The 27572-nt window shown below is 40.9% G+C and overlaps 1 protein-coding gene across 2 annotated transcripts in view; it reads right to left on the bottom strand.

Annotated features, from left to right (window-relative positions):
• RNF13 (ring finger protein 13) overlaps window positions 1–27572 on the bottom strand; it is a 138182-nt gene that overhangs the window by 75276 nt on the left and 35334 nt on the right. For both annotated transcript variants that reach the window (XM_089672587.1, XM_089672586.1), the window contains exons 2-4: window positions 22274–22393; window positions 17450–17530; window positions 78–206 (exon numbers count right to left, since the gene is read on the bottom strand). In XM_089672587.1, coding sequence (XP_089528713.1) covers window positions 78–206; window positions 17450–17530; window positions 22274–22378 — 315 coding nt within the window. In that variant the 5' untranslated portion in view covers window positions 22379–22393. The remainder of the gene's footprint in view (window positions 1–77; window positions 207–17449; window positions 17531–22273; window positions 22394–27572) is intronic.

Raw genomic sequence — 27572 nt, 5'->3', positions numbered from 1 at the left:
CTCATTCTACAAGTAAGAGAACAAATCTGCACACAGGCACCTCAGTGGCTGTGACCAAGTAGCAGAGGTCACCTTACCTTAATGTCAAAGTTACAGTCCAATCTCCTGATAAGCACCACATAGACATTCGAGCTGTTGTCCTTCTGCACTGGTGGAGGAGAAATGGGCTCACAAGCATTCTCTGGTTTGGAGGCTACCAGAAACCCCTGTAAAAACACATAAAAGAGTAAGATAAGGGAACATGGAAAAACAAAAAACAGTATATAAACAGTTGTAGGAAAAGTTTCTGAACCTTTAGCAATGTTCTAATTTTCAAGAGGAGTGAGAATCCCTAAAACATGATCTGATCTGCATCAAACTTGTCCCATTTTGCAGAAATCTGAAACTGCTATATCTTCCCAGTTAGGTACCAGGAGATTTACACTATTTGTTCGGGTGACCATTGCTTTTCAGATTGAAAGTGACAAAAAAGCCTAAATTTGAAGCGGTCCTCATTACAGGAATAGAGGGGAAATGTACCAATAGGGGAGCTTGTTCTGGTGACAAATATTTACGTTGAGATTTCCCTGCATCAGAAAGATTTCCCATCACTTCCTGTTGTATCTACAGAACAGAAAGTGGAGAAATTCTCACTGATACACTGGATGGCACAAAAAACCTAGGGATTTTTAACCAAAATTGATGACCCTCAACATAAGCAATGAATACTATAGTATAATAGTAGGCAACTATCTTTGCTCCAACCCACCCAGCACATCTGATCTAATTAAAAAGAAAAAAAATGCATACGCTTTTTGCCAACATTATACTGTATGTTTGCAAATGTATCCATAAAGTGTAACTAATGGCATTTTTGTGTAGTTTTGGATAGAGTGGAGATGGATTAGAACACCTGTCAGATTTTATTGCTGTTTGTGGTCCCATTAGGGAGATTTGTCCTGTTTACCATTACCATTGAAAATGAAAGTAAAAGAAAATCCCAAATTTGGGTTGACATCAGGACACTAATAGGAGGGTAAATATTCTAATGGGAACACTAGTTCTGGTGACCCTGGTGACACACTGGGATCCCCTCACTTTGGAATGATTTCCTTTCACTTCCTGTTTTGGCTATAGGACTGAACGTGAAGGGAAATCTCCCCAATGATACAAATGGCAAAAAAAAAAGATGAGGGTTTTAACTGTCCCTTAGTCTATCCAACATGAAAAAATATTTTACCTTTATTTACACTTTAACATTAAAACAGAGAGAGAGAGAGAGAGAGAGAGAGAGAGAGAGAGAGACACAGACACACAGAGTGCAAGAGACAGCAAGAGAGAGAGAGTGCGAGAGGAGATCTAAGTGATAACCTGAAAAAATAATGCAATCTGCTTATTCATCAGAATATTTTTTTCATTCCCTCTACAACAGTTGTCGGGTGTGTATAGTACCACCTAGTGGATAACAGGTTAACCTTCTGCACTATAACCAGTGGGTACTGTCATATTCCATCATTGCAGTTTTCTTTACATCTATTCTCCATACTGCCAACATTGCTCACTAAATCACAAATTAAAGATATCTATCAAAACATACAACAGAAACATCAGTACAATGATGTGAATGACCTTCAGAGTATCACAACCAATAGCATACCAGAATCTATTGCATAACAATAATGCAGTTAGTTGAGCAAAGTTCTAATTCAGCCACAAATAAATAAAAGCAATGACTTCTGAATATATAATAAGGTCCTGGAGTTCTGCACTTTGTTATTCTGGTACAGGAAAAGCCAATCGAATAAATTAATTATAAATCACTGCTGCTCATGCATACAAGACACGTTGGCCTACCAACCACGTTTACAAACACTATACTGGAATTAAACAAAAATACTTTCTGGAAGACATTAACTGTACAGATCCAGTTATTAGATAAATAATGAGGCTCCAATGTCCCACAGCCAAAACAGGAAGTGAGCAGAAATCCCTGCAAATTAAGGGAATCTCTTGGGCGGCGCCCCCCCCAAGTCACCAGAGCTAGTGTTCCCATTGGAAAATGTCCTATTACTTTTCTATGGACAATCCAATATTTGCATGAATCGGGGGAAAAGCATATACAGGTGAAACTCGAAAAATTAGAATATCGTGCAAAATTTCATTTATTTCAGTAATGCAACTTAAAAGGTGAAACTAATATATGAGATAGACTCATTACATGCAAAGCAAGATAATTCAAGCCGTGATTTGTCATAATTGTGATGATTATGGCTTACAGCTCATGAAAATCCCAAATCCAGAATCTCAGAAAATTAGAATATTATATGCAATCAATAAAACAAAGATTGTACATAGAACAATATCGGACCTCTGAAAAGTATAAGCATGCATATGTACTCCGTACTTGATTTGGGCCCCTTTTGCAGCAATTACTGCCTCAATGCGGCATGGCATGGAAGCTATCAGCCTGTGGCACTGCTGAGGTGTTATGGAAGACCAGGATACTTCAATAGTGGCCTTCAGCTCTTCTGCATTGTTCAGTCTCATGTCTCTCATCTTTCTTTTGGCAATGCCCCATAGATGCTCTATGGGGTTCAGATCAGGCGAGTTTGCTGGCCAATCAAGCACAGTAATCCCACGGTCACTGAACCAGGTTTTGGTGCTTTTGGCAGTGTGGGCAGGTGGCAAGTCCTGCTGGAAAATGAAGTCAGCATCCCCATAAAGCTCGTCTGTGGAAGGAAGCATGAAGTGCTCCAAAATCTCCTTGTAGACGGCTGCGTTGACCTTGGACTTAATGAAGCACAGTGGACCAACACCAGCAGATGACATGGCTCCCCAAATCAACACAGACTGTGGAAACTTCACACTGGACTTCAAGCAGTGTGTGCCTCTCCATTCTTCCTCCATACTCTGGGTCCTTGGTTTCCAAATGAGATGCAAAAGTTGCTCTTATCAGAAAAGAAGACTTTGGACCACTGAGCAACAGACCAGGTCTGTTTTTCTTTAGCCCAGGTAAGACGCTTCTGACGTTGTTTGTTGTTCAGGAGCGGCTTGACAAGAGGAATACGACATTTGAAGCCCATGTCCAGGATCCGTCTGTGTGTGGTGGCTCTTGATGCACTGATTCCAGCCTCAGTCCACTCCTTGTGAAAGTCCCCAAAACTTTTGAATGGCCTTTTCCTGACAATCCTCTCCAGGCTGCGGTCATCCCTGCTGCTTGTACACTTTTTTCTTCCACACTGTTCCCTTCCACATAACTTTCTATTAATGTGCTTTGATACAGCACTTTGGGAACATCCAACTTTTTTTGCAATTACCTTTTGAGGCTTTCCCTCCTTATGGAGGGTGTCAATGATGGTTTTCTGCACAACTGTCAGGTCAGCAGTCTTTCCCATGATTGTGATTCCTACCGAACCAGACAGAGACCATTTAGAGGCTCAGGAACCCTTTGCAGGTGTTATGGCTTAATTAGCTGATTAGAGTGGGACACTTTGAGCCTAGAATATTGCACCTTTTCACAATATTCTAATTTTCTGAGATTGTGGATTTGGGGTTTTCATGAGCTGTAAGCCATAATCATCACAATTATGACAAATAACGGCTTGAACTATCTTGCTTTGCATGTAATGAGTCTCATATATTAGTTTCACCTTTTAAGTTGCATTACTAAAATAAATTAACTTTTGCACGATATTCTAATTTTTCAAGTTTCACCTGTATTAGGGAAAACTGATCCCACGGTATTACCAAGGCATCTACACCTATCGCAAGAGGGTCCAGAGTTCTGGATGCCAACAGATATACATCTGGGTACCTCCAACGCTGGCTGATTGCCAAGAACACCTCGGGATGCAGAGCCCATTTCCCCCGGGAAACAACCGACAACTGAGGTAGTCCGCCTGCCAATTCTCTATCCCTGGAATGAATACTGCTGACAGAACTGGAACATTCTCTTCTACCCACGCCAGATTGTGATTTACCTCCTCGTGAGCCCTCCAGCTCTTGGTACCGCCTTAGTGGTTGATGTATTGCACTGCCGTAGCTTTCTCAGACTGGACCCTGACTGGCCAACCATGAAGCCTGGTTGTCCAATATCTCAGGGCAAGCCGCACTACCCAAACCTCCAGGATATTTATGGGAAGGATCTTTTCCTGTAGCGACCACGTCCGCTGGACTGTGGTCCCTTCTAGAACAGCCCCCAACCTGAAAGGCTGGCATTGGTTGTTTCCAGCTTCCAAATCACTGGTGGAAAAGCTCTTCCCTTTTCCAAATTCCAAGCTTCCAACCAATTCAAGCTTTGCAGCACTCAAGGGAACAAAGACCTGTGGTAATCGAGCGCTGGAATCTTTTTATTCCATTCCGAGAGAATGTTCCTCTGCAAAGGCCTTGAGTGGAATTGTGCATAGGGCATTGCCTCGAATGAAGATACCATCTTCCCTATTAACAGAGACAAATGGAAGAACACTTCCTGCTCCTCAAACTCTGAACCCGATCTCTCAGGGTGTGGCCCTTTCCTGGAGGCAGAAACACCCTTGCCAGGACAGTGTCTAGGACCAACCCCAAATACTCCAGACTCTGTACGGTCTCCAGGGCCGACTTCTCGAAGTTGAGCACCCAGCCCAAGCGTTCCAGAGTATGAATCACAAAAGCCACATTTTTTCTCAGGCTTGGACTAGACTGACCCCTGAGCAGTAGATTGTTCAGGAAGCCCAAAATCGATATTCCCCAAGTTCTGAGCAACCCAGAACTGGAGCCAAAATCTTTGTAAACGCACGATGAGCCATGGCTAGCCCAAAAGGTAGTGCCATGAACTGAAAATGTTGAGTTTCTATCGCAAACCGCAGAAACCTTTGATGAGCTGGAACTATTGGCACATGCAGGTAGGTGTCCTTGATGTCTATGGATGCTAGAAATTCTCCCTCTTGTAAAGATGCGATTACTGACCAAACTGATTCCATCAGAAATGAACGAATCTTACAGAACCGATTCAGCCCCTTTAAGTCTAGCATAGGCCTTACATCCCAATTCGGCTTTGAAACTGTGAATAGGTTTGAATGAAATCCCTGGAAATTCCACAATCACGCCCAGGGACAACCGCCAGTCAAGTGTCTGAAACAAAGAATTACTTCTCAATGGATTTGTGGATACATTGGACCTTAAGAAACGGGGAAGAGGAATTCCCCAAAACTCCAGTTTGTACCCCTGAACAATTGTAGCAGTGACCCACTTGTCCTAGATCAGCTCTTCCCAGATTTCTGCAAGAAACAAAAGTCTCCTCTTCCCTCTATAAGATCCTCTACTGCATCTTCATCCTCAGGTTCCAAGTCACTCCAGGCTTCCCGGTATGCTTCACAGAGCATATGCAGCACATGTTCAGTGAACATCCACCTTACAGACACCGACGAAAAGACTGAGTACTTCTTGTGTAGGAGGGGTTATATGGGGGAGGACTTCCTGTTTGATTGGTCAGCCAGTATCCATTCACCTATAGGTGGCATATAACCCACATAGTAATTATTATGGCCTGCTCTGTGTCCCGTGATGTACGATAAAGAAAGCAAAGATTTTACATGTAAATTGTTGCAGTGTTTACAATTTATCCATGAACATATTTGGTGTTTCGGTCAAGTGGGGACATCTAAGCTGTAACCACATCAAGCATTCAGTTCTCTGTATGCTCCTGTTCCACTGACACCCGCATACTCTTATTCGTAACCTAGTGTCACAAGGACAGGAAGAGGAAATCTCCTCGATGTAGACTTATAGCAATATAAACATGACTGTCAAAAACAAACAAAATAAAGGTAGGTTTTGAATAGAGTTTGGCTCAGAGATAATAGCCAGAAGGGTTTGATAACATCTGTTCTTGCACTTGGTCAGATGTTCAGTCAGATCCAGTGGAGCAGCTGACACTAATTATAAGGAAGCACATTGACCAACATTTGACCCCCCACTACAGCTCAGTAACAAGGCACGTACTAAAGACACCAGTTAAGATTGCTTAATAAAAACTACTGGAATATTAGGCAATTTTCAGTTTAAGACTGAAGCAATTTTGTCACAGCATAGTAAACGTGTACGCTAGGTCACAGTCTCCTTATGACTATAGTATGGCATTGGCAGGATTCCTGAGCTTTGCTTCCCATGCTGTGGCCAATGTAAAGTGAAGCAACACAGAGCCATACCTTCTTACCACTTGTCCTGTAATGTAAAGCAAGATCCAGAGAAGGATGAGACTCCCACATACTGGTACCCAAGCCCACAAGATACATTGCCGTATGTCCCCAAAAGAAACAAGCCAATGGGTGTCTGAACAGAGGAAGACCTAGCGTTAACATATATAAATTTAAACATTACTATATTAAAAAAAAACAATCCTAAAACACAGACATTTTGTGATAACACCACATCAAAGCATCCATTGTGTGGGTGATTCAACATCTGTCCTTTTCAGAAAGAAAAGGATTTAGAAACTTGTTGCCAGGCCCAAGTCCTGTCAAATGGGGGGATACAAAATCCTGGAGACCCCATGGTGTTATTTTAAGGAGGACTGTGAGAAGGGAGGTGTGATCTGGTACTTTGCTTACAATCCCAGAAGAGATGTTAACCTAAAAACCTCCACTCCCAGGTATGTGTGTTTAAGAGAATAATAAACCAAAGTTGTGATTACTCTTATATAGACAGAAATGTTTTACAGCATTACCACCACTCTCCTCCCAAGGTATGTGTGTTTTAAGAGAATCATACAAAAAAAGATATGCTTAATATTATACAGATGGAAATGTTTCACAACAAATAAAGTTGTGATATGGCAAAAGTTTAAGCATGTCTATGGTAAAATTAGGGTTGCACCGATATACCAGCGGCTGAAATGTAAAATAGTGTTAATCAGCATTTTGGTGATAGGAAAAAATGTGCTGATAATGGCGGCTGAAAACGTGTGATTTTACCACGTTGCGTTATTCATAGGTCATGTAACTCAAAAAACGCATCAAAATGCAACATGTGTGGGTTTTTGATGGGTTTTCAATGCATTTCAGGCCTGGTGCACACCAATGCAGTTTGAGTTTTGTTATGCAGAGCATTTTGGACATATTTTTTATGTGTTTTTGAATGTTGCTGGGCAGGTTAACCAGATCCCAACTGTGCTATAGCCGAAGGATGGCTACAGCACAGTTGTCTGGTTCTGGGACAACGTCCATGGACGTAATTCCAGAACACGCCCCCAGCAGCGTGCACCTGACGCTGCCAGTGATCGCTGTGTCCTGCAGACACAGCTGATCATGGGATACGGTAAATGGCCAATCATGACGTGATCAGCTATATCCAATACACAGTAGATCACTGGTAAATGCAGTTGCAGGTTATTGGCTGCACTTTCCTCATGCTGTCACAGCACGAGGAAAGTATTGCTGAGAACCGGCAATTGTCAGTGAAGGGATCGGCAATGATGATCAGTGCCCAGCAATGCCACCCACCTGTACCCATCAGTGCCACCGACCTGTGCCCATCAGTGCCACCGACCTGTGCTGTCTAGCAGTGCCACCCATCAGTGCCAGCTCATCAGTGCCACCTATCAATGCCGCCTATCAGTGCAGCCTCATCAACACACATCAGTAGAGAAAAATTACCTGTTTGCAGAATTTTATAATAGAAACAAAGAAAAACTCTTTTTAAATTTTGTAGGTTTTTTTTTTGTTTATAGCGCAAAAAATGAAACACCCAGCGGCGATTAAATACCACCAAAAGAAAGCTCCATTTGTATCAAAGAAATGTCATATGGGTACAGTGTTGCATGACCGCACAATTGTCAAAGTACGACAGTGCTGAAAACTGAAAATTAGCCTGAGCAGGAAGGGGGTATAAGTGTCCAGTAGGCCAGCGGTTAAAGCAGAACGCATCAAAAACGCAACATGTACGTTTTTGCTGTGTTTTCAATGCATTTCAGGCCTGTTTCACAACAATGCAATTTGTATTGTCCTGCAGTGCGTATTTGCACGTGTGTTTTTGACGCTTTTTTCCTAAGCGTTTTGCGTTTTTGACCTGCACAGCAAAGAAAAAAAAGTTAAAACACAAAACGTGTGAAAGCTACACACACTACATGCGTTTTCTGCAGCGTCTCCATTGAAGTCTGTAGAACCAAACACACAACATTTTGCAATTAAAAACGTCCCTGACCCTTTCCAAAAACGCAGCTGCTCAAAAAAAAAAAGGTAGCTGTGAACATGTCCCATAGGAACCAAATGCGATATCTCCTGCGCTCCGGGACCCAGACCGGTGGTAAGTAGATGGAATCAGACTCCAAAAAAGCAAGGAGGGGACCACCGAAATAGTTAAGGTCGTGCAGCTCCACACCAAGGCTGGGGAAGCCCAAACAGAACTGTGAGGAAGAACAAAAAAGAAAAAAGAAGTGCACCAACCTTGCGCATTACCTCAGTAACCAAAATTTATTAAATAAAAGAATGGTACTCACAAACAGCGAATAAAAACAGGCATGTCAGTCCTCAAAGGGACTTTAAAGGCAAGATGCAAATGCGAATCCCATCATGGAGGAAGCCACTCAGTACAGCTGACACGTTTCGAAGGACAAGCCTTCTTCCTCAGAGCTCTTTGTTTGTGTGTATTCAGATACACGGCCAGGCTCGGCACCCCCCCCCCCCCCCCCCGCGCTCATTGATTTTGACTGACAGCAGCAGGAGACAATGGTTCCCGCTGCTCTCAGCCAAACCTGTGAGAGCGAGGAGAGGGGGTGGGGTGGGGGTAGCTATTATTGATAGGTTTTCTACCTTAATGCAGAGAATGCATTAAGGTTAAAAACATTTTACCTTTACAACTACTTTAACTTGAGCAAACATGAAGTTCGTAAACTTACTTTGATGATTCCCCACACATTTACTTCCTTGAAGTCTGTGGCCTGTGTTCCCTATGCCCTTACATAATGCACTGCTGTGTCACACATTTTAAAAAGCCTGCCTTCTGAACTACAGAGGAGCTGAGAGGAGTTGCTGAGGCGAAGTCAGTACAAGAATCACTACTTGCAGGCACCGAGATACCATAGGATATGTAGTCCTTAGAAATTAAAAGCAAATAGCAGAGCAGAAACTGCAAAGCATGCAGGGAATGCAGGAAGTTGTGGAAGGAAATGGCCAACAGATAGGTAGAACTTACAACATGAAAGTAGATTATATTTTAAGTAAGCTTATATTAAATTGTCAAATACGTAGTGTTTTTATTGCTATTACAATGCTGATGTTATATAATTAAAGTGTATGCTGTGATCATAGACCTCATTTAATTTGTTTCATTCAGTTGATTTGCAATCCTCAACAGGCACTGCAAGCAAAATGCCCCTAACCCCTGCTCAGTCTTATACAGTCAGGTCCATAAATATTGGGACATCGACACAATTCTAACATTGTTGGCTCTATACACCACCACAATGGATTTGAAATGAAACAAACAAGATGTGCTTTACCTGCAGACTGTCAGCTTTAATCTGAGGGTATTTACATCCAAATCAGGTGAACGGTGTAGGAATTACAACAGTTTGAATATGTGCTTCCCACTTGTTAAGGGACCAAAAGTAATGGGACAATTGGCTTCTCAGCTGTTCCATGGCCAGGTGTGTGTTATTCCCTCATTATCCCAATTACAATGAGCAGATAAAAGGTCCAGACTTCATTTCAAGTGTGCTATTTGCATTTGGAATCTGTTGCTGTCAACTCTCAAGATGAGATCCAAAGAGCTGTCACTATCAGTGAACCAAGCCATCATTATGCTGAAAAAACAAAACAAACCCATCAGAGAGATAGCAAAAATATTAGGCATGGCCAAAACAACTGTTTGGAACATTCTTAAAAAGAAGGAACGCACTGGTGAGCTCTGCAACACCAAAAGACCCGGAAGACCACGGAAAACACCTGTGGTGGGTGACCGAAGAATTCTTTCCCTGGTGAAGAAAACACCCTTCACAACAGTTGGCCACATCAAGAACACTCTCCAGGAGGTAGGTGTATGTGTGTCAAAGTCAACAATCAATAGAAGACTTCACCAGAGTGAATACAGAGGGTTCACCACAAGATGTAAACCATTGGTGAGCCTCAAAAATAGGAAGGCCAGATTAGAGTTTGCCAAACGACATCTAAAAAAGCCTTCACAGTTCTGGAACAACATCCTATGGACACATGAGACCAAGATCAACTTGTACCAGAGTGATGGGAAGAGAAGAGTATGGAGAAGAAAAGGAACTGTTCATGATCCTAAGCATACCACCTCATCAGTGAAGCATGGTGGTGGTAGTGTCATGGCGTGGGCATGTATGGCTGCCAATGGAACTGGTTCTCTTGTATTTATTGATGATGTGACTGCTGACAAAAGCAGCAGGATGAATTCTGAAGTGTTTTGGGCAATATTATCTGCTCATATTCAGCCAAATGCTTCACAACTCATTGGACGCCGCTTCACAGTGCAGATGGACAATGACCCAAAGCATACTGCAAAAGCAACCAAAGAGTTTTTTAAGGGAAAGAAGTGGAATCTTATGCAATGGCCAAGTCAATCACCAGACCTGAATCTGATTGAGCATGCATTTCACTTGCTGAAGACAAAACGGAAGGCGAAATGCCCCAAGAACAAGCAGGAACTGAAGACAGTTGCATTAGAGGCCTGGCAGAGCATCACCAGGGATGAAACCCAGCGTCTGGTGATGTCTATGCGTTCCAGACTTCAGGCTGTAATTGACTGCAAAGGATTTGCAACCAAGTATTAAAAAGTGAAAGTTTGATTCATGATTATTATTCTGTCCCATTACTTTTGGTCCCTTAACAAGTGGGAGGCACATATGCAAACTGTTGTAATTCCTACACTGTTCACCTGATTTGGATGTAAATACCCTCAAATTAAAGCGGACAGTCTGCAGTTAAAGCACATCTTGTTTGTTTCATTTCAAATCCATTGTGGTGGTGTATAGAGCCACAAATGTTAGAATTGTGTCGATGTCCCAATATTTATGGACCTGACTGTAAGTCTGATTGCACAGAACAATGTGTAGAAATTACTGTCTTTGATCATGAATATGTAATATTTCATACTATAAGCTGCCCTAGCACACTCATTGCATATTCCACGCAGGTAGTTATCCCCCCCCCTTATATTTTTATGAGCCACTATTTTCCTGTTTGTTTTAGACTAATGATACCTTATTGATGCTTCCTTACCGGAAGCCATAGGTTTTTTTTTTCTCTCAGACTGGTAAGAGCAACTGCAACATCCCAAGGATGATAGAGGGTTGGCTTGACGTAATCCATGGTTAAAACAGAGAGCAAAAAAGTGAGCGCCTTCAATAGACAAGCAGCTGAAGCACACAGGATAACCAAAAAATCCTCACATGAAAATAAAATTTAAAGTGCAGCGCTAGAAATTTAAATGTGACACAATAAAAAGTGATCATAAAAAAGTCCCAATTGTGGTGACCTAGGGTAACAATGCACACTAACCAGAAGTGCACATAAATAGTGCAGTGTAGTAAGGATGGAGTTCAAAAAGTAGTCATCAGCATGGAGAGGGTAGATGTATTCCCTTGATCAATGAAGGTCCACACGATGATACAGAGCTAGGCAGAAGAAATCCACTAGATGGCAGAAAATAATCACGGCTCCACCAAAGAAAACACTGCTCCTCCACTGCACATCAACGATATCAGAGAAAAAAGATGCTCCCTGTGGACATTGGTGGGCCCTAGACCATCTTCTCTTCATCCCCTGATCCATGTCTGCTCCCCACATGCCTGGAGTTCAGTCTTGTGTAAGACATTGTGAATTACCTCCTTGCTGCAGTGCTGTTCCTGATCCCTTTCACATGTGTGTTCGCCTGTGCACAGACGAACACACATGTGAAAGGGATCAGGAACAGCACTGCAGCAGGAGGCAATTCACAATGTCTTACACAAGACTGAACTCCAGGCATGTGGGGAGCAGACATGGATCAGGGGATGAAGAGAAGATGGTCTAGGGCCCACCAATGTCCACAGGGAGCATCTTTTTTCTCAGATATCGTTGATGTGCAGTGGAGGAGCAGAGTTTTCTTTGGTGGAGCCGTGATTATTTTCTGCCATCTAGTGGATTTCTTCTGCCTAGCTCTGTATCATCGTGTGGACCTTCATTGATCAAGGGAATACATCTACCCTCTCCATGCTGATGACTACTTTTTGAACTCCATCCTTACTACACTGCACTATTTATGTGCACTTCTGGTTAGTGTGCATTGTTACCCTAGGTCACCACAATTGGGACTTTATGATCACTTTTTATTGTGTCACATTTAAATTTCTAGCGCTGCACTTTAAATTTGTAATCCATGGTTGCACTACTTAGCCACTCAGCTACAACATGTGGCTAGAGGTCTGTCCCAAACCGGTGATTCTGGCACACTAGAATTAGATTATATTACTATATTTCCTCAGGGTTGGAGTCCCTGTTTAGCAAATCTAATAAGCTTCTTCCAACATTTACGTTTTTGCAAAAGACATGAAAATGGCTAAGCAGCTCGAATAGGTGTCAGGCTTCACTTCTTACAGTCCCATATGGCACAAGAACACATACACAAAATTAGCCTAAACTACAATATGGCACTAAATGGATAGCCTACAGAGTCGCACACCTGCATGACGTATTTACAGGAGGATCACTCCTCTCCTTCCCCAAACTATTCACAAAATTCCTTTCTCCCACGGCATATGTATTTTCTGTACCCGCAGCTTCAGCGTGCAGTACAAGTCCAGGGCTCAGCATGGAAAAGTTTGCTGTATCCCACCTTGATTTTTATTTTATGCACAGTACGGACACTTCCAAAAGTTTTATATCCCGTTGCTACGCCATGCTATTGGTAGTTTTTCTCAAAGATTACCTTTCAAATGTGGTAAAATGACATGGAAGATGACCAGTGGGAAGTGGCCCTGCAGACCATCCAACAATGCACCCTTAATATTACACAACATCATTCTCAATTATTCTTTTACGGCCACACAATACTCCCTCCAAACGATTTAAAATGGGGGTAAATAAATGACTCTCTGTATGGCAGATACAGCAGAGGTCATGGTGGTCTAATACACCTACTCAGACATTGCTCCAAACTACATACTTACAGGACAGGGGTGGTAGATCCAAAACAATGTATATGAGACACCCTAATGGTGCAGGAACCAATAAAAGAAGATGCTTCTATACCATTGTTTCAAGCCCACAAACCTATACATTGCTGAAAATAGAGCATACCCCCACAATGGAGCGTTATATTTATCAGCATAAGGCATGTCCTTATAAAATTTGTAAAACTTTGGCCACCATGGCTTAATACGCCTGGCCTGTGTTCAATAGATCTGGTATTTGGCAGAATGATTGCGGGTGGAGGTAGTAGTGGTCATGTATAGTTGAATACTCTTGTATTTAACTATGTATAAAATCTTGTATGTATCTGATATCTGTAATTGTTGGTGAATATGGATATAGCCTTGCCATCCTAGGCTACAGGGCTGTGTGTTTCTATTGACGCACACAGTGGGGAGAGACACAACTCTAGTCCCTGCTTACAAGGGTGACTTCATAGGAGGAAGTGAAAAGAGCCACCATGAAACAAACCCTGGGGCAGTGATCATGGATTGCACTACCTTAAAGTAGTAGTAAACTGGGGGGGGGGGGGGGGGGGGAAATGTGAAAAAGCTAATGAGTTATTAATGAAAAATTAGAGCAAATTAGTGCAGGGTCAGCAACACCTGGAACGTTATCTACTACATGAGTGCCAAGCCCTCAACATAGTAAAAGAGATAATTACAAGAAAAAAAAAAAATCCACGCCAGCTTTAAAAAGATAATATCACAAGTGAATCATCTGGGATATAAACAGTGATGTCATGAAATCCACTGCTAGTTAGAGCCAATAATACATTTGTTGCTGTACAAGTGACTCACTAAATGTCATTGATTTGATAAAATATGAAAAGCAAGGTGCTACCTATGCACACTCATTATGTATACTAGGAGCACACAGCATATTGTACTGTTGGGGTTTGCAAATCGATGTAGTTGACAAACAACAACAAAAAAAAAAACACTTTTTTTCCCTTAGCTATAGACCACATTGGGAAAGACTAAGTTTCTATAGCCATCAAGAAAAATATCTAATTCTTGAGTGGTTTCTCCTCTGCCTGCAAAAGCATCTGATCTATATGAGATTGGTTTGATCACATGCTGTACAAGCCAGTAATGAAACCAGAAGTGCTAAAATCCTCATTTCTTCTGGTTTCATAAAACATAGAGACAACCTTTTTACATTAAAGACTATTGCCGCCTCTATACGAAAAAAAAAAAAAAAATCCTGTTTGAGTCGGTCTTCTCTGATCTTCCCCTTCTACTGTCCCCAATCCATCTGCTGATAGAACAGAGCCTTGGGGGCAAGCTCCACATGCTTAGTTTGGTGTGTGTTGCTAGAGTTTTTTTTTTTCTTGGGAGAGTGCATGTGATCAGCACAGGGCCAATCAGCACTGTCCAGATAGAGGGTCAGGGGTCCTGTAGCCTCATAGAACAGTCAGGGGAGAATGAAAACTCCTCCTACAAGCTTTAACCAGTGCTCTGCTGGACACTAACAGAAGTCAGAAGACTGCTCTAACTGCTAATGAGAAAAGGTATTTAGCAGTTTATATTTACTAAAATATTTGCATTTCTGTATACTGTGGGAGACCAGATATAGTGAATGCAAGGTCAGGGGTTAAGTAACACTTTAAAATGAACTACAGGCAAACATTTCTTGTAATGTTACATAGAGCAGGAAGGGTTAAAACTATGGTGTTTTTTGGTGGGGGTTTTTTCTGTAACTTAGTCAAGGAGGTTTTTACCTCAATAACTGTTTGGGCTATGGGACAGAACATAAGATGGACCTCTCTTTCTGGAACAAGGAGAGCAATTACTTTCTTTTTCATTGTGGAGAACAGTTAGGAATTGTATTCTACGTCCTGAATGAGTAATTTCCCTTCACTCATTGCACGATCGTAGGAATGCACATTTGTCATATTCATAGGATCACATTGTCATTAGACATGCATATAGAGGTAGTATATGCCAAAGTACTACTGTCTGCCTCTGCGCTAAAGTACTACTGACTCTGGAACTTTGAAAAAAAAAAAATTGCAAAAAACTTTTTTACATGCGGTACAGCACCCACAAGTATTACTCGTGGATCAATGGCACAGCAGAAAGGGTTAAAGGCTATTCCTGACTGGGTCACTGTACACCGCCATACAATATTATGCAAGTCAAACAGTCCCAGCAAGGGTCACTCACAGACTGACTGCAGAGCAGAAAGGGTTAATTTCCATTTGTGACCAAGTCAGCTTAAACCACAATACAACAGTATACAAGTGAGCCAATACCTGCAAGGATAACTCACAAACATATACAGAGCAGGATGAGTTAACTATCATTTGGCCATCATATCCAAATGGTAAGTGAGACAGTACCAGCAAGTATTACTCATGGACCAGCTGCAGAGGAAGAGAGATTAATGGCCATTTTTGACCAGATCCTGAAGGCAGAAGCTGGGAAATGGGGCGCAAGCCTTGCAAGGAGCCAGCAGGTGTGTCGCCTTATAAGCAAGAGAGAGAGGAGAGGTGCATGCATTTTACAGCTTTGGGGCAAGACATCAGTAACAAGAACTCATGCACAGGCTAGAAGAGGCGCAGAGGTCATAGGGGGTGCACGACACATTAAATGAGTGCATTACATCCCTGCCATTAGGCTGTGTGACAAATTTAAAATGTTTTACAGCCATGTCATAAATACATGTGACAGAAGGAAAACTGTGCCAATGCCAGTAAAAAAATCTCTGTTACATGAAGCCCTGCAGTTCACCCTGTCTCAACAATACTGAAGGGGAGGGTGCAGGCTCCAAAGGATAGGGTAAGCCCTAGTAACTTGAGGGCCCCTGCAGGGGACCGACCATGCACTATTAAAAAGGTACTAGTGGAAAACTAATACACCCATGCAAACAGTCTTTGACCTTCTGGAAGGCATAAAGCCCAAGGAGTCTTCATAGACAGGTTCTAGACCCATATAGCACCCGGCATCTAAATCACTGCATTGCAATATGTGCCTACATGAGCATATAGCACAGGACCCAGATGCAACAACATTACAGCTTAGCCCCAAGGCTCATTCAAGGAGTTACACAGTAAGCTAGGAATCTTGATAGTGGAGTCTTGAAGAAAAACAATAAAAGGGTTTGCTTCTCTTAGAGCATAGAGAAGATGTCCATTTACTTAGGGACAGTAGCAAAAAACTGAGGCTTGCTGGGAACATGAGGAGTTGTGCTAGGGCTGTCCAGTCAGCTTGGTCTGCAAGTGTCCAATCATCTGACGTTGCTGCATATGGTCTAAGACTAAGAGCCTGTGAACTAGAATGTACAATAAAGTAAAAAGGTTTTGATTACACATACACTGTGCTATGGTAATATCTATCTATCTATCTATCCATCTATATACACACACACACACCATAATGATTTTTGTGCCACATTTAAGTATTCGGTTTATCTTGTAAAGTTCAGTAAGGAACACATGGAAAGCTATGTTCCATTATGAAATAAAACTACAGTATCAAATACTTTTTTAAGTGTTAGCTAGAGTTTGGCTTCCCTTTGTTAGTGCATCTAAACCTGCTAGTACATCTAATACTTCCCTCCCCCCAGGACTGGCGATGCTGCTGTAATGAGCCCCCTGTGCTCCTTCATCCAGAGTGGAGGCACTCTAATGCAGGAGGTGTGTTACCGGCCAAATCATCAGGTGAAAAACGGAGGGAAAATCCTAAACAATTAAAACTAACGCAGCCACCACATCTAATAATTGGTAAGCCACAAAGTATTCCAATTTTGATCTTGGGTTTAATACAGCTTTAATTATAAAAGTGGTCAATAGAGCGCCAGAATAAGTGCACTTAGCCAATAAGAAATCCCTCTAGTGTTATTCTACTTTAGTGTGGATTTACAAATGTGCGGTGCGAATTGAAGCTCCATTTTCACAGCGAATTGACAAAGTAGTTGCACAGCAGTTCAGGTCAGGTTTACATCAGGATCAGGAGATAAAAGTGGCCTCAAATCATGTTCACAAACTCATGACGTGTGATTCAGAAGCAGTTCCCATAGAAGTCAATGAGACGGTTTCGGTTCAGGTGCGGATTACAGACTGCTCAGAAACCGGACATGACTCTTTTTCAATCCGCACTGAATCCGCACTGCCAGTGCACCGGACATATGTGAACAGGCACCATTGGAAGCAATGTTATTTCACATGTTATGCAGATTGGATGCGGTTCAAACCTCATCCAATGCGCATATATGTGAACAGGCTCTCAAGTTAAAACGTCAACAACTCAAAATATGTGCTCAACCAAAACATACTATATATCCTGTTTACATCCACTTACCTTTAAGCCATCACTGGGAAGTCTGTAGCCAAACCTTGCTGGAAGGTCCTCAAATGTACGGGTGTCATTGTCTGAAGCATACTAAAACGAAGCACAAATGCACAGTTATATGGGGGAGCTCTTGTCCATAATGGGCAGGGTATTGACACAACTCCAGATGATCCACATTGGCTCACAATTGATATGATCCAAAAATATTTAGACAGTATAAAAGGTGAATAAAGCACCTGGACCGGATAGCATATACCCACGGGTCCTTAAGAAATTGAGATCTGTCATTTCAAAGCCATTGTTTCTCATTTTTAGAAATGTAATGCCTGGCATAGTACCACTGGATTGGCGTAAGGCCAATGTGGTGCCAATATTTAAAAAGGGGTCAAAATCTTTACCATGTAATTATAGACCTGTTAGTTTAACTTCTATAGTTGGGAAGATACTGGAGAGTTTAATAAAAGACCACATAGATGAGTTCTTGCTGGAAAAAAATATTTTAAGCAACAGACAGCATGGATTCACGACAGACAGAAGTTGTCAGACAAATCAGATTTCTTTTATGAGGGGGTGAGAAAGACCTTGGACAAAGGGGTGGCGGTGGATGTTGTATACTTGGATTTTGCAAAAGCGTTTGACACAGTTCCCCACACACGGCTAATGTGTAAGGTAAAGTCTACAGACTAGGAAAAATCAGTATGTAAATGGATAGAAAATTGGCTAAAAGATTATATTCAAAAGGAGTAGTGGTTAATGATTCATACTCTAAATGGTCTAGGGTCATCATCAGTGGTGTACCCCAGGGTTCAGTGTTGGGACCCTTACTTTTTAATATATTTATAAACGATACAGGATCTGAGATTGTAAATCCCATTTCAGTCTTTGCAGATGACACCAAGCTGTGCAGTGGAATAACGTCCTTAGAGGATGTCTTCAACTTACAAGCCGACCTCAATGCACTGTTTAATTGGGCAACTATGTGGCAAATGATGTTTAATGTTCATAAATGTAAGGTTATGCACTTGGGGGGCTAAGAATATGCATCATACATACTAGGAGGGGTACAATTGGGGGAATTAAATGGTGGAGAAGGATCTGGGAGTTCTGGTAGATCACAAGCTTAATAATGGCATGCAATGCCAAGCTGTGGTTTCTAAAGAGAGCAAAATTCTCTCTTGTATAAAAAGAGGTATGGGGGGGGGGGGGGGGGGGGGAGAGAGAGAGAGAGAGAGAGATCGTTTTACCCCTGTACAAATCATTAGTTACACCTCATCTGGAATATGCAGTTCAGTTTTCGGCACCAATTCACAAAAAGAACATTGCGGAACTTGAGAAAGTACAGAGAAGGGCAACTAAACTGATACGAGGCATGGAGGAGATCAGTTATGAGGAAAGATTAGAGGAACTGAATTTATTCTCTCTTGAGAAGAGGAGAATAAGGGGGGATATGATCAACATGTATAAATACATCAGTGGTTCATATAGTGAACTCGGTGTAGAGTTATTCACCCTTAAGTCATCACAGAGGACAAGGGGGCACTCTTTATGTCTGGAGGAAAAGAAATTTCATCTCCAAACACAGAAAGGGTTCATCACAGTGAGAGCTGTGAAAATGTGGAATAGACTCCCTCAAGAGTTGGTTCTGGCCAGCTCAATTGATTGCTTCAAAAAAGGCCTGGATTGTTTCTTAGATACGCAGAATATAACTGGATACTAACATTTATAGGTAAAGTTGAACCAGGGAATATCCGATTGCCTCTCGGGGGATCAGGAAGGAATTTTTTTTCCCAGCAGGAGCAAGTTGGATCATGTTTTGCTGGGGGTTTTTTGCCTTCCTCTGGATCAACTGTGGATATAGGATTATAACTTTTTTTTTCTATGATTGAACTGGGTGGACTTTTGTCTTTTTTCAGCCAGACTAACTATGTAACTATATAAAAAAACTGAATGCGGATTTTAAATAGGTAAGAGATTGCTTTATATATGGATATTCCAAAATTATCCACAGCACCAAGAAAGTTTTGTAGGTATCTATGCAGCTTTTTCTATTAACCAATGACAGCCAGTGTGAGCTGAATTTAGAAACAAGTATTTCTGAATGCCCTTTGTGTAGGGCATTCTACTTTGGGAGGTTTTGTTAAGATATGATTTAATAATTATAAGCTATTCATGTCTAACCCTTGCCTACGTATAGTGGATCTTTACCAGAAGCACTTTAATGTAACTTGCAGCTGAGATGCTGTACAAATGGATGATGAAGATACGTGGATATTTTCTATCTATCTATCTATCTAGTATTGCATGATAAAACGCATGTCATGCCTATTTTGTTCTATGCATGGCCTAATATTCTTCTGGATGGTTGAGGGCCATTGTCAGTATATACCTTCGATTTTAATAAATGGGAGCATGCACACAGGCAGAAGGCCAGAGGGAAGTTACAAATGCAAAGGCTGAGTGGTAACAGACAGGGCTGTACAGAGAAGAACGCAGAAGCTGGGGTGAAGGTATATACTATGTTGGTTACATTCATGAGGAGGTTAGTGAGTTTATTTTAAAAAGACACTGACAAACTTCTTGGGCGCTAGTAACCAAAAATGAGGTCTTGTAGCTTGTGAAGGCTATAACCACAGCTGCTCAATAAACCATAGGAGACATATGTGAATAGAACAGTAGCTGATACTGAGCACTATTGGTATACAGCCAAAATAATAGTGACCAGTAAAGTATTAAAAATTAGCAAGGATGATGACACTTATCTAGAGTAAAAAAGAAGGATTTTATTGTCCACTTGAAGGGAATTAAAACCATTGTTCGTAGTCATATGTCCAATGTAAACGAAGGAAAAAGTGAGTGGTATAGCCCAAAATGTGTGAATGTGGTCAATAAAATTGGCTTACTGCGGAGGAAACGGGTGTATCCGGACCAGGGTGCAGGAGGCGGTGGAGAGGAATCCTGTGGGCTGCTCTGCTGGAAGATGGGTCACCAAATGTGAGAAGGTACCCCTCACAGAGCAGGATGCTGCCTCAAATGTCCCCGGAACTCACACACCGGAAATGACAGAGGCGCATGCCGGAAGTAAACGTCAGTGAAGCGCAGAAAACTGCCAAATGGACACTGATGGATGGACAGAGAAGCCAGAGTGCTTGAGGCTATGTTGGTCGTCACCTTCTGTAATGAGTCAGTCATGCTTGCTGACCCGTTTACGTAGCGTACGTTTAGTGCGACCAAAATATAACAGTTTTACGGAGGACATAAATAACATAATCCGAGGAACAAGTAATAACAAATTAATTTCTTTTGATGTCTGAAAATCTAGAACATCCATGGGGGATGAAGTGGCATGTTAGACATCCACTCTTTCGGGATTGAAAAATGCCTGTTCTATTATCAAAAAAAGATCAGATAACTGTGGTTCTTTGGAAGATGTTACTTTACTTGGGGCAAGAATATTCTTTAAAGTACGAGCACATCTAAATGTAACTGTAGGGTCTGTTGGTAATTATGGGCCTAGTTTAGGATCCAACTTTAAGATATTCCACTGGTTACAAATAATCCCTGTGATGGCTCTAACTTTGTTGTTAAAGCTAATGATGACCCTAATTGAATTAGAGTTGTTGCTGGAGGGCCTGTTCTTTTTTTGGGGGGAGATTGATAGAGGTTTAGTACTGGCGTCAGAAACTAAACTCGCTGTCGTAGTTTTGCAATGATTACTAGTGGCAATATTGTAGCCATCATGCATAAGCTCTATATTGAGAAAAATAAGTTTTTCTGGATCAATGACAAAGGTAAATGTAAAGGGTTATTATTGCAATATAAAAAGTAAAGTAAGAGAAGTAGTCTGGAGTACACCCCCCCCTCCCCCCCCAATGATGAGAATGTCATCGCTGTACCTGCCGTAGAAGAAGAGGTATTTGGCAAAATGGTTGTTTTTCCAGACGTACCTCTCCTACTAATACCCCATGGTGATGTTAGCATAACAAAATTTGCCCCCATAGCTGTTCTGTGGGTCTACAGGTAGAAACCCCCAACTAAGTAATTATGTTCCAAACAAAATCTGGTGTCGTCAACCAAACACTGAGCTTGCTTAGAACACAACCGGATCTTTGGATAGGAAGGAACATAATGCAGTCAGACCTACTTTGTGGGGTATAGAAGTGTATAACGACACCACATCTAGTGAGGCCCAAATATAACTCTTGCCCCATAAATAAGATTGTAATAACTCTACAACATGTCCTGTGTCCAGGATATATGACGGTAAGGATGACACAATGGGCTGGAGAAAAACAGCTATATTATTATATAAAAAAAGACAACTGTACTAGACATTAGGTTTTAAACTGAAGTATAAATTTCAGTGTTGCTGCTACCATTTGCACTGAAATACACACATGGAATAAACTCACTTCACACTTCTTGAGTGCTGAATGGTCTATCTACTATATTACACAATTAGTCCCCCAGTGTTGTATTAAGCGACTGCTGGGAACAGCCATGAACCATTCAAAAGAGTTTAACACCCCTACAAAGAAGCCATGAAGAAGGTGAAGGACATGTCCTTAGTTTATTTTTTAAACAGAAGTTCTGCTTTAACAAGATAATTCTAATAGAATGTGAAAGAATTTATATAAAAAAATGGCATTTGAACTGTTAAACCAATTATTACTACATCTCAAGTACTCTTTATCTTGCTTAAAGGAATACAATGAATAGAATATTAGAGATAGTAATTGGGGAAACCTATGACACTAGGATTGGCATCAGGATGAAAAAAGGCCAAGTTTTTTTCAAAGTGTGGTTTAACAAGCTCACTAAAACTCCTTCACTTACCGCTATAATGTCAGCTTCTATAGGCAGCAAGCAAACAACAGCAAAGATGTTGACTGTCCATAGGCTGATGTTTTTCAAACAAATGAATTTTCTTATGGTGTCCATTATGATGACCAGTACCTGTCAATACAAATACAATCTTGCATCAATTTTCCTTAACAATTTGCCAGTAATCCAAGTAAAAAAAAACAAAAAAAAACAAAAACAACTATAGTTATTAAAGTTGATCCAATAGCCTTGAAATACTTAGGAAGTGCCATTTGTTTCATCAGTTCAGTTCCATTTAAATCAGTTTTGTACATCCACTACAAAAACGGCTCCTTTGTCCATTTACTTCCCTTTGCATCCATTCCATTAGCTTTTTTTTTTAATGGAACAAAAATAGAGCTTTGATCAGTTAAAAAAAAAAAAATGGATGTGAGCGGATGTGAACTGATGAACATCTGTTTACATCCATTTTTCCATAGAGATGCATTGATGCTCATGTAAAAGGGGTCTCACAGGTAATCCAACAAACCTGTCCAGGACTTCCATTTTTTAATCCAAGCAGATTATAGTGCAACAAGTTACCTAGCTTTTCAACTGTGGACATCTGCAGCTTTGTGATTTCCAATCCAATTTAACAGTCAAGATCTCTCAAAAAAGGAAACTTATTAGAGCAATGTCAGGTGGGCTGTTTCATTACCAGGCCCTAATGCACAATGCTGCAACATATCAGGAACGTGATCACTCTCGTCTTACTACATCCAAACAAACAAATGAGACCTTTTTGGAAAAGAAAATGGATACTATAGGACTATATAGTTTAGCAACACCCGTGAGTGTGAACATGTACTCTGTAAAACCTTTATCCTAAAAGGAATAAATAATAATAATAAGGAACAAAACACTTACAGTAACTGCTCATAAGATATTATCTGGAGTTCAGCTTCTATTTGCTAGTGTAACTAAATCGGCTAGTATGTCTAACACTCCCCTCCCCTCAGACTGATAATGCTGCTGTCCAATGGTGCCCCGTGTTTCATCATGCAGAGTGGGGACACTCTAAATACAGGAGGTGTGTTACGGGTCAGATCACCGGGTGAAAACAGAGGGAAAACAGCCTAACAAAAGAAAGCTAATGCAGCCACCATACCCAATTACTGGTAAACTGCAATATATTACATTTTTGAAAAGTGAATAATGGATCCACGCAATGGTAACTATGGATGGGCAGCTGCTTACACGTAAAACAAGCCTATAAGGATGTGGGAAAACAGGAAACAATTAATATAGCGCTGCTGTTGTATCGTTGTATCCTTCCCTATCCTAGATGATTATATAACTCACACAGGTTGGTCTAGAGGCAATGCTATATCAATGTTTTCTTATATTACATTTTTGGTTTCAAGTTTAACAGCGCTTAAACCCCCTTCCCATCGAGGCCATTTTTCAGTTTTCAACACTGTGATATTTTGGCTGACACAGTCACACAACACTGTACTCAAAAAATTGTATTTCTTTTTGTTTTAGATACTGAACTTCTTTTGGTGGCATTTGATAACTACTAGGTCTTTTATGTTTTACTATGTAAAGGAAGAGAAGACCAAAAATTATTAAAAACTTTCATTTTGGATATAAAACTTTGCACATAAATAATCTAAAAAAACAAAAACCTTTTATCATAAATGTTTACCAAAAAGTATCCCATTACATTCCTTTGGTAAAAAACAAAGTACATATTATGAAGACCGTGTTAAAGTTATAGGATCTACAAACTATGGTATATACACAGATCGCCATACCATTAAATACCACTGAAATGTAAAGTGAATAACACGGATTAGCACATTACAAGAGCATCTGAAAACCAGTAGGATATATTGGCAGCAAGTAAACATGTTGTCTGTTAAGTTGATGTATTGAAAGCTGAAAAAAAAATGAGCTTCGCAGTTTGCTGTGTATTTGGCTGCGTAGCCCCATGCTGATCTGTGTCCACAGCCAAAAGCCCCGTAATGGACATGATAGCATATGGACCACAGAGCAATGGAAGGTGGTGTCCTGGTTTGACGAATCACATTTTCTTTTACATCATGTGGATGGCCGGGTGCATGTGTATTACTTGCCTGGGAAAGAGGACATCATGATTCAGTAAGGGAAGAAGGCAAGTCAGTGTAAAGCTTCAGACAAAGTTCTACTGAGAAACTTTGGGTCCTGCCATTCATGTGGATGTTACTTGACACGTACCACCTACCTAAATATTGTTGCAGACCAAGCACACCCCTTCATGAAAACAGTATTCCCTGATGGCAGTGGTCTCCTTTAGCAGGACAATACCCCCTTCCACACTGTAAAAATGGTTAAGAATGGTTTGAGGAACACAACAAGTTTGAGGTGGTGACCTAGCCTCCAAATTCTCCAGATCTCATTTCCATCGATGTGGGATGAGCTGGAAAAACAAGTCTGATCCATGAAGGCCCCACTTCACAACTTACCAACCATCAGAAGTAGATCCTTTAAGTTTTGTGAGTTATGCCTCAAATGTCCCACAATCTTTTATATCCTTTCCTATGTATCAATATTTGCAATGTGGCACCTTTATGCCAAACCGTTGTTGGTTTACATAGTAAAACAAAGCCTTTTTTTAATTAAAACACCCCATTGAAAGAAAGAAAAGGGAAAGGGTGTCATTCAGATTTTCATCTTTTCCTTGTTGTTCAAGTAGATCTCCTCTCAAAGGTTGACTTCCCCTGGAGGGAGAATATGTTAACACTTACAATTGTTTTGGTTTAGATGCACTATAAAAAGGACATTTAAACCCAAGAACAAAAATTTAATGTATGGCAGCTCACTAGTCCTTACATGTGGTGATTGCATTAGGTTTTTTCTTTTTTTCCAATGCAAGAACATTTTTCACATGCACAAAAAACAATTGTTGATGGTACCAGAAATTGTGCCAGAGTTCTTGCTGGAAAAAAATACTGTAAGCAACAGAGCATGGATTCATCAACCACTTGCCCTCCTGAAGATTTACCCCCCTTCCTGACCAGGCCATTTTGTGCATTGTGGCAATGTGTTACTTTATCTGAAAATTGCACGGTCATGCAGTGCTGCTCCCAAATTAAATTTAAGCCCTTTTTTCCCATTAATTGGCTTTATTTTGGTGGTATCTGATTGCCTGTTTTTATTTTTTGAGCTATAAAAAAAAAACTAACAATTTTGAGGGGAAAAAAAACAATAATTTTTGACTTTTTGCTATTAAACATGTCCAGTAAAATTAAAAGAAAATTTAAAAAATCAAATTTCGTCATAAAATTTACGCCAAAATGTATTCTGCTACGTCTTTGCAAACAAAATACCAATACGTGTAAATTAATTGGTTTACATAAAGTTATAGCGTTTACAAATAGAGGTATATATACACTGGTATTTCTTTTTTATTTTTAATTTTACTAGTAATGGCGGCGATCAGCGACTTTTAGCGGGACTGCGGCGGACATTCTGACACTGGGGAGAACTGACTTGGTGTTACTGACATCCCCAGTGACACCAATACAGTGTTGCTGTTGCCAATACTGACACTACTAATGGCACTGGGCAAGAAGAAGTTAACATGAGGGGTGATCAAAGGGTTAACTGTGTGCTGGGAGTGTTTTACTAGGGGGCGGGGTGTGTGAGATTCACTGTAATTACACTGCTGCGGATGGCTATGCTGTGCACAGCCATCCACAGTAGTGTGCCCGAACTGACAAATCTAGTAAACAAAACAGTTCTTTTCTCTGTCGGAGATCCTCGGAAATCACCTGGCGCAGGCGAGTAATTACTGGGCAGGGCCCGGTGATTGGCGGAGCAGGTAGGGTAGGGCTCGCACGCGCCCACTATCCGGAAATGCAAAATCACGCATATACACGTGATTTTGCGCACTGCTGCCACCCTGTAGCAGTATTTCTGCTATAAGGCAGTCGGCAAATGGTTAAAGACAGAAGTTGACAAACAAATCTGATTTCTTTTGATGAGGAGGTAAGCAAAACATTAGACAAAAAGGAGTGGCTGTGGAGGTAATATACTTTTGCAAAAGCATTTGACACAGTTCTCCACACACGGCTAATGTGTAAGAAAGTGTACAGGCTTGGATTCATGAAAGACAGAAGTTGTCAAACATCTGATTTCTTTTTATGAGGAGGTGAGCAAAACCTTGGACAGAGGGGTGGTGATGGACGTGGTATACTTGGATTTTGCAAAAGCGTTCCCCACACACGGCTAATGTGTAAAGTAAAGTCTATAGGCTTGGAAAAATCAGTTTATAAATGGATAGAAAACTGGCTTAAAGATCGTATCCAGAGAGCAGTGGTTAATGATTCATACTCTGAATGGTCTAAGGTTGTCCAATTTACAAGCCAACCTCAATGCTCTGTTTAATTGGGCAACTATGTGGCCAATGAGGTTTAATATTGATAAAAGATAAATGTTATACACTTGGGGGCTAAGAATATGCATGCATCATACATACTAGGGGGAGTACAACTGGGGGAATCAATGGTGGAGAAGGATCTGGGTGTTCTGATAGATAAGCTTAATAATGGCATGCAATGCCAAGCTGCGGTTTCCAAAGCGAGCAAAATCTTTTTTTGTATTAGGGCTGGCATACACTACACAATTTTCTTACAATTTCCTGTCCAATTTCTGCCCAGGAATTGTATAGTGTACAGCCAGCCTAAGAGAGGTATAGACTCCAGAAAGTTATATCATTTTACCCCTGTACAAATCATTAGTAAGACCTCATCTGGAATATGCAGTTCAGTTTTGGGCACCAATTCACAAAAAAGATTTCAGGGGACTAGAGAAAGTACAGAGAAATTCCACCAAAATGATAAGAGGCATGGAGGAGCTCAGCTATGAGGAAAGGAACTGAATTTATTCTCTCTTGAGAAGAGGACATTAGGGGGGGATATGATCAACATGTATAAATACATGTTGGTTAAGTGGACAAGTATGTGGACAAATGGTCCATATAGTGAACTTGGTGTAGAGGTATTCACTTTAAGGTCATCACAAAGGAAAAGGAGGCACTCTATGTCTGGAGGAAAAGAGATTTAATCTGCAAATACTGACAGGTTTCTTCACAGTAAAAGCTGTAAAAATGTGGGATAGACTCCCTCAAGAGCTAATTCTGGACAGTTCAGTAAATTGCTTTAAAAAAGGCTTAGATTCTTTCCTAAATGCACTTAATATAAATGGATACTAATGTTTATAGATAAAATTTATCCAGGGAACATCTGACTGCCTCTTGGGGGATCAGGAAGCAATATCTTCACCTGGT

Source organism: Staurois parvus, unplaced genomic scaffold, assembly GCF_062004578.1.
Source record: "Staurois parvus isolate SC_StPar_1 unplaced genomic scaffold, SC_StPar_1.0 ptg000131l, whole genome shotgun sequence".
Taxonomy (NCBI): domain Eukaryota; kingdom Metazoa; phylum Chordata; class Amphibia; order Anura; family Ranidae; genus Staurois; species Staurois parvus.
Note: the sequence above shows the minus strand (reverse complement) of the source record. Positions and strands in the feature narration are given on the sequence as shown.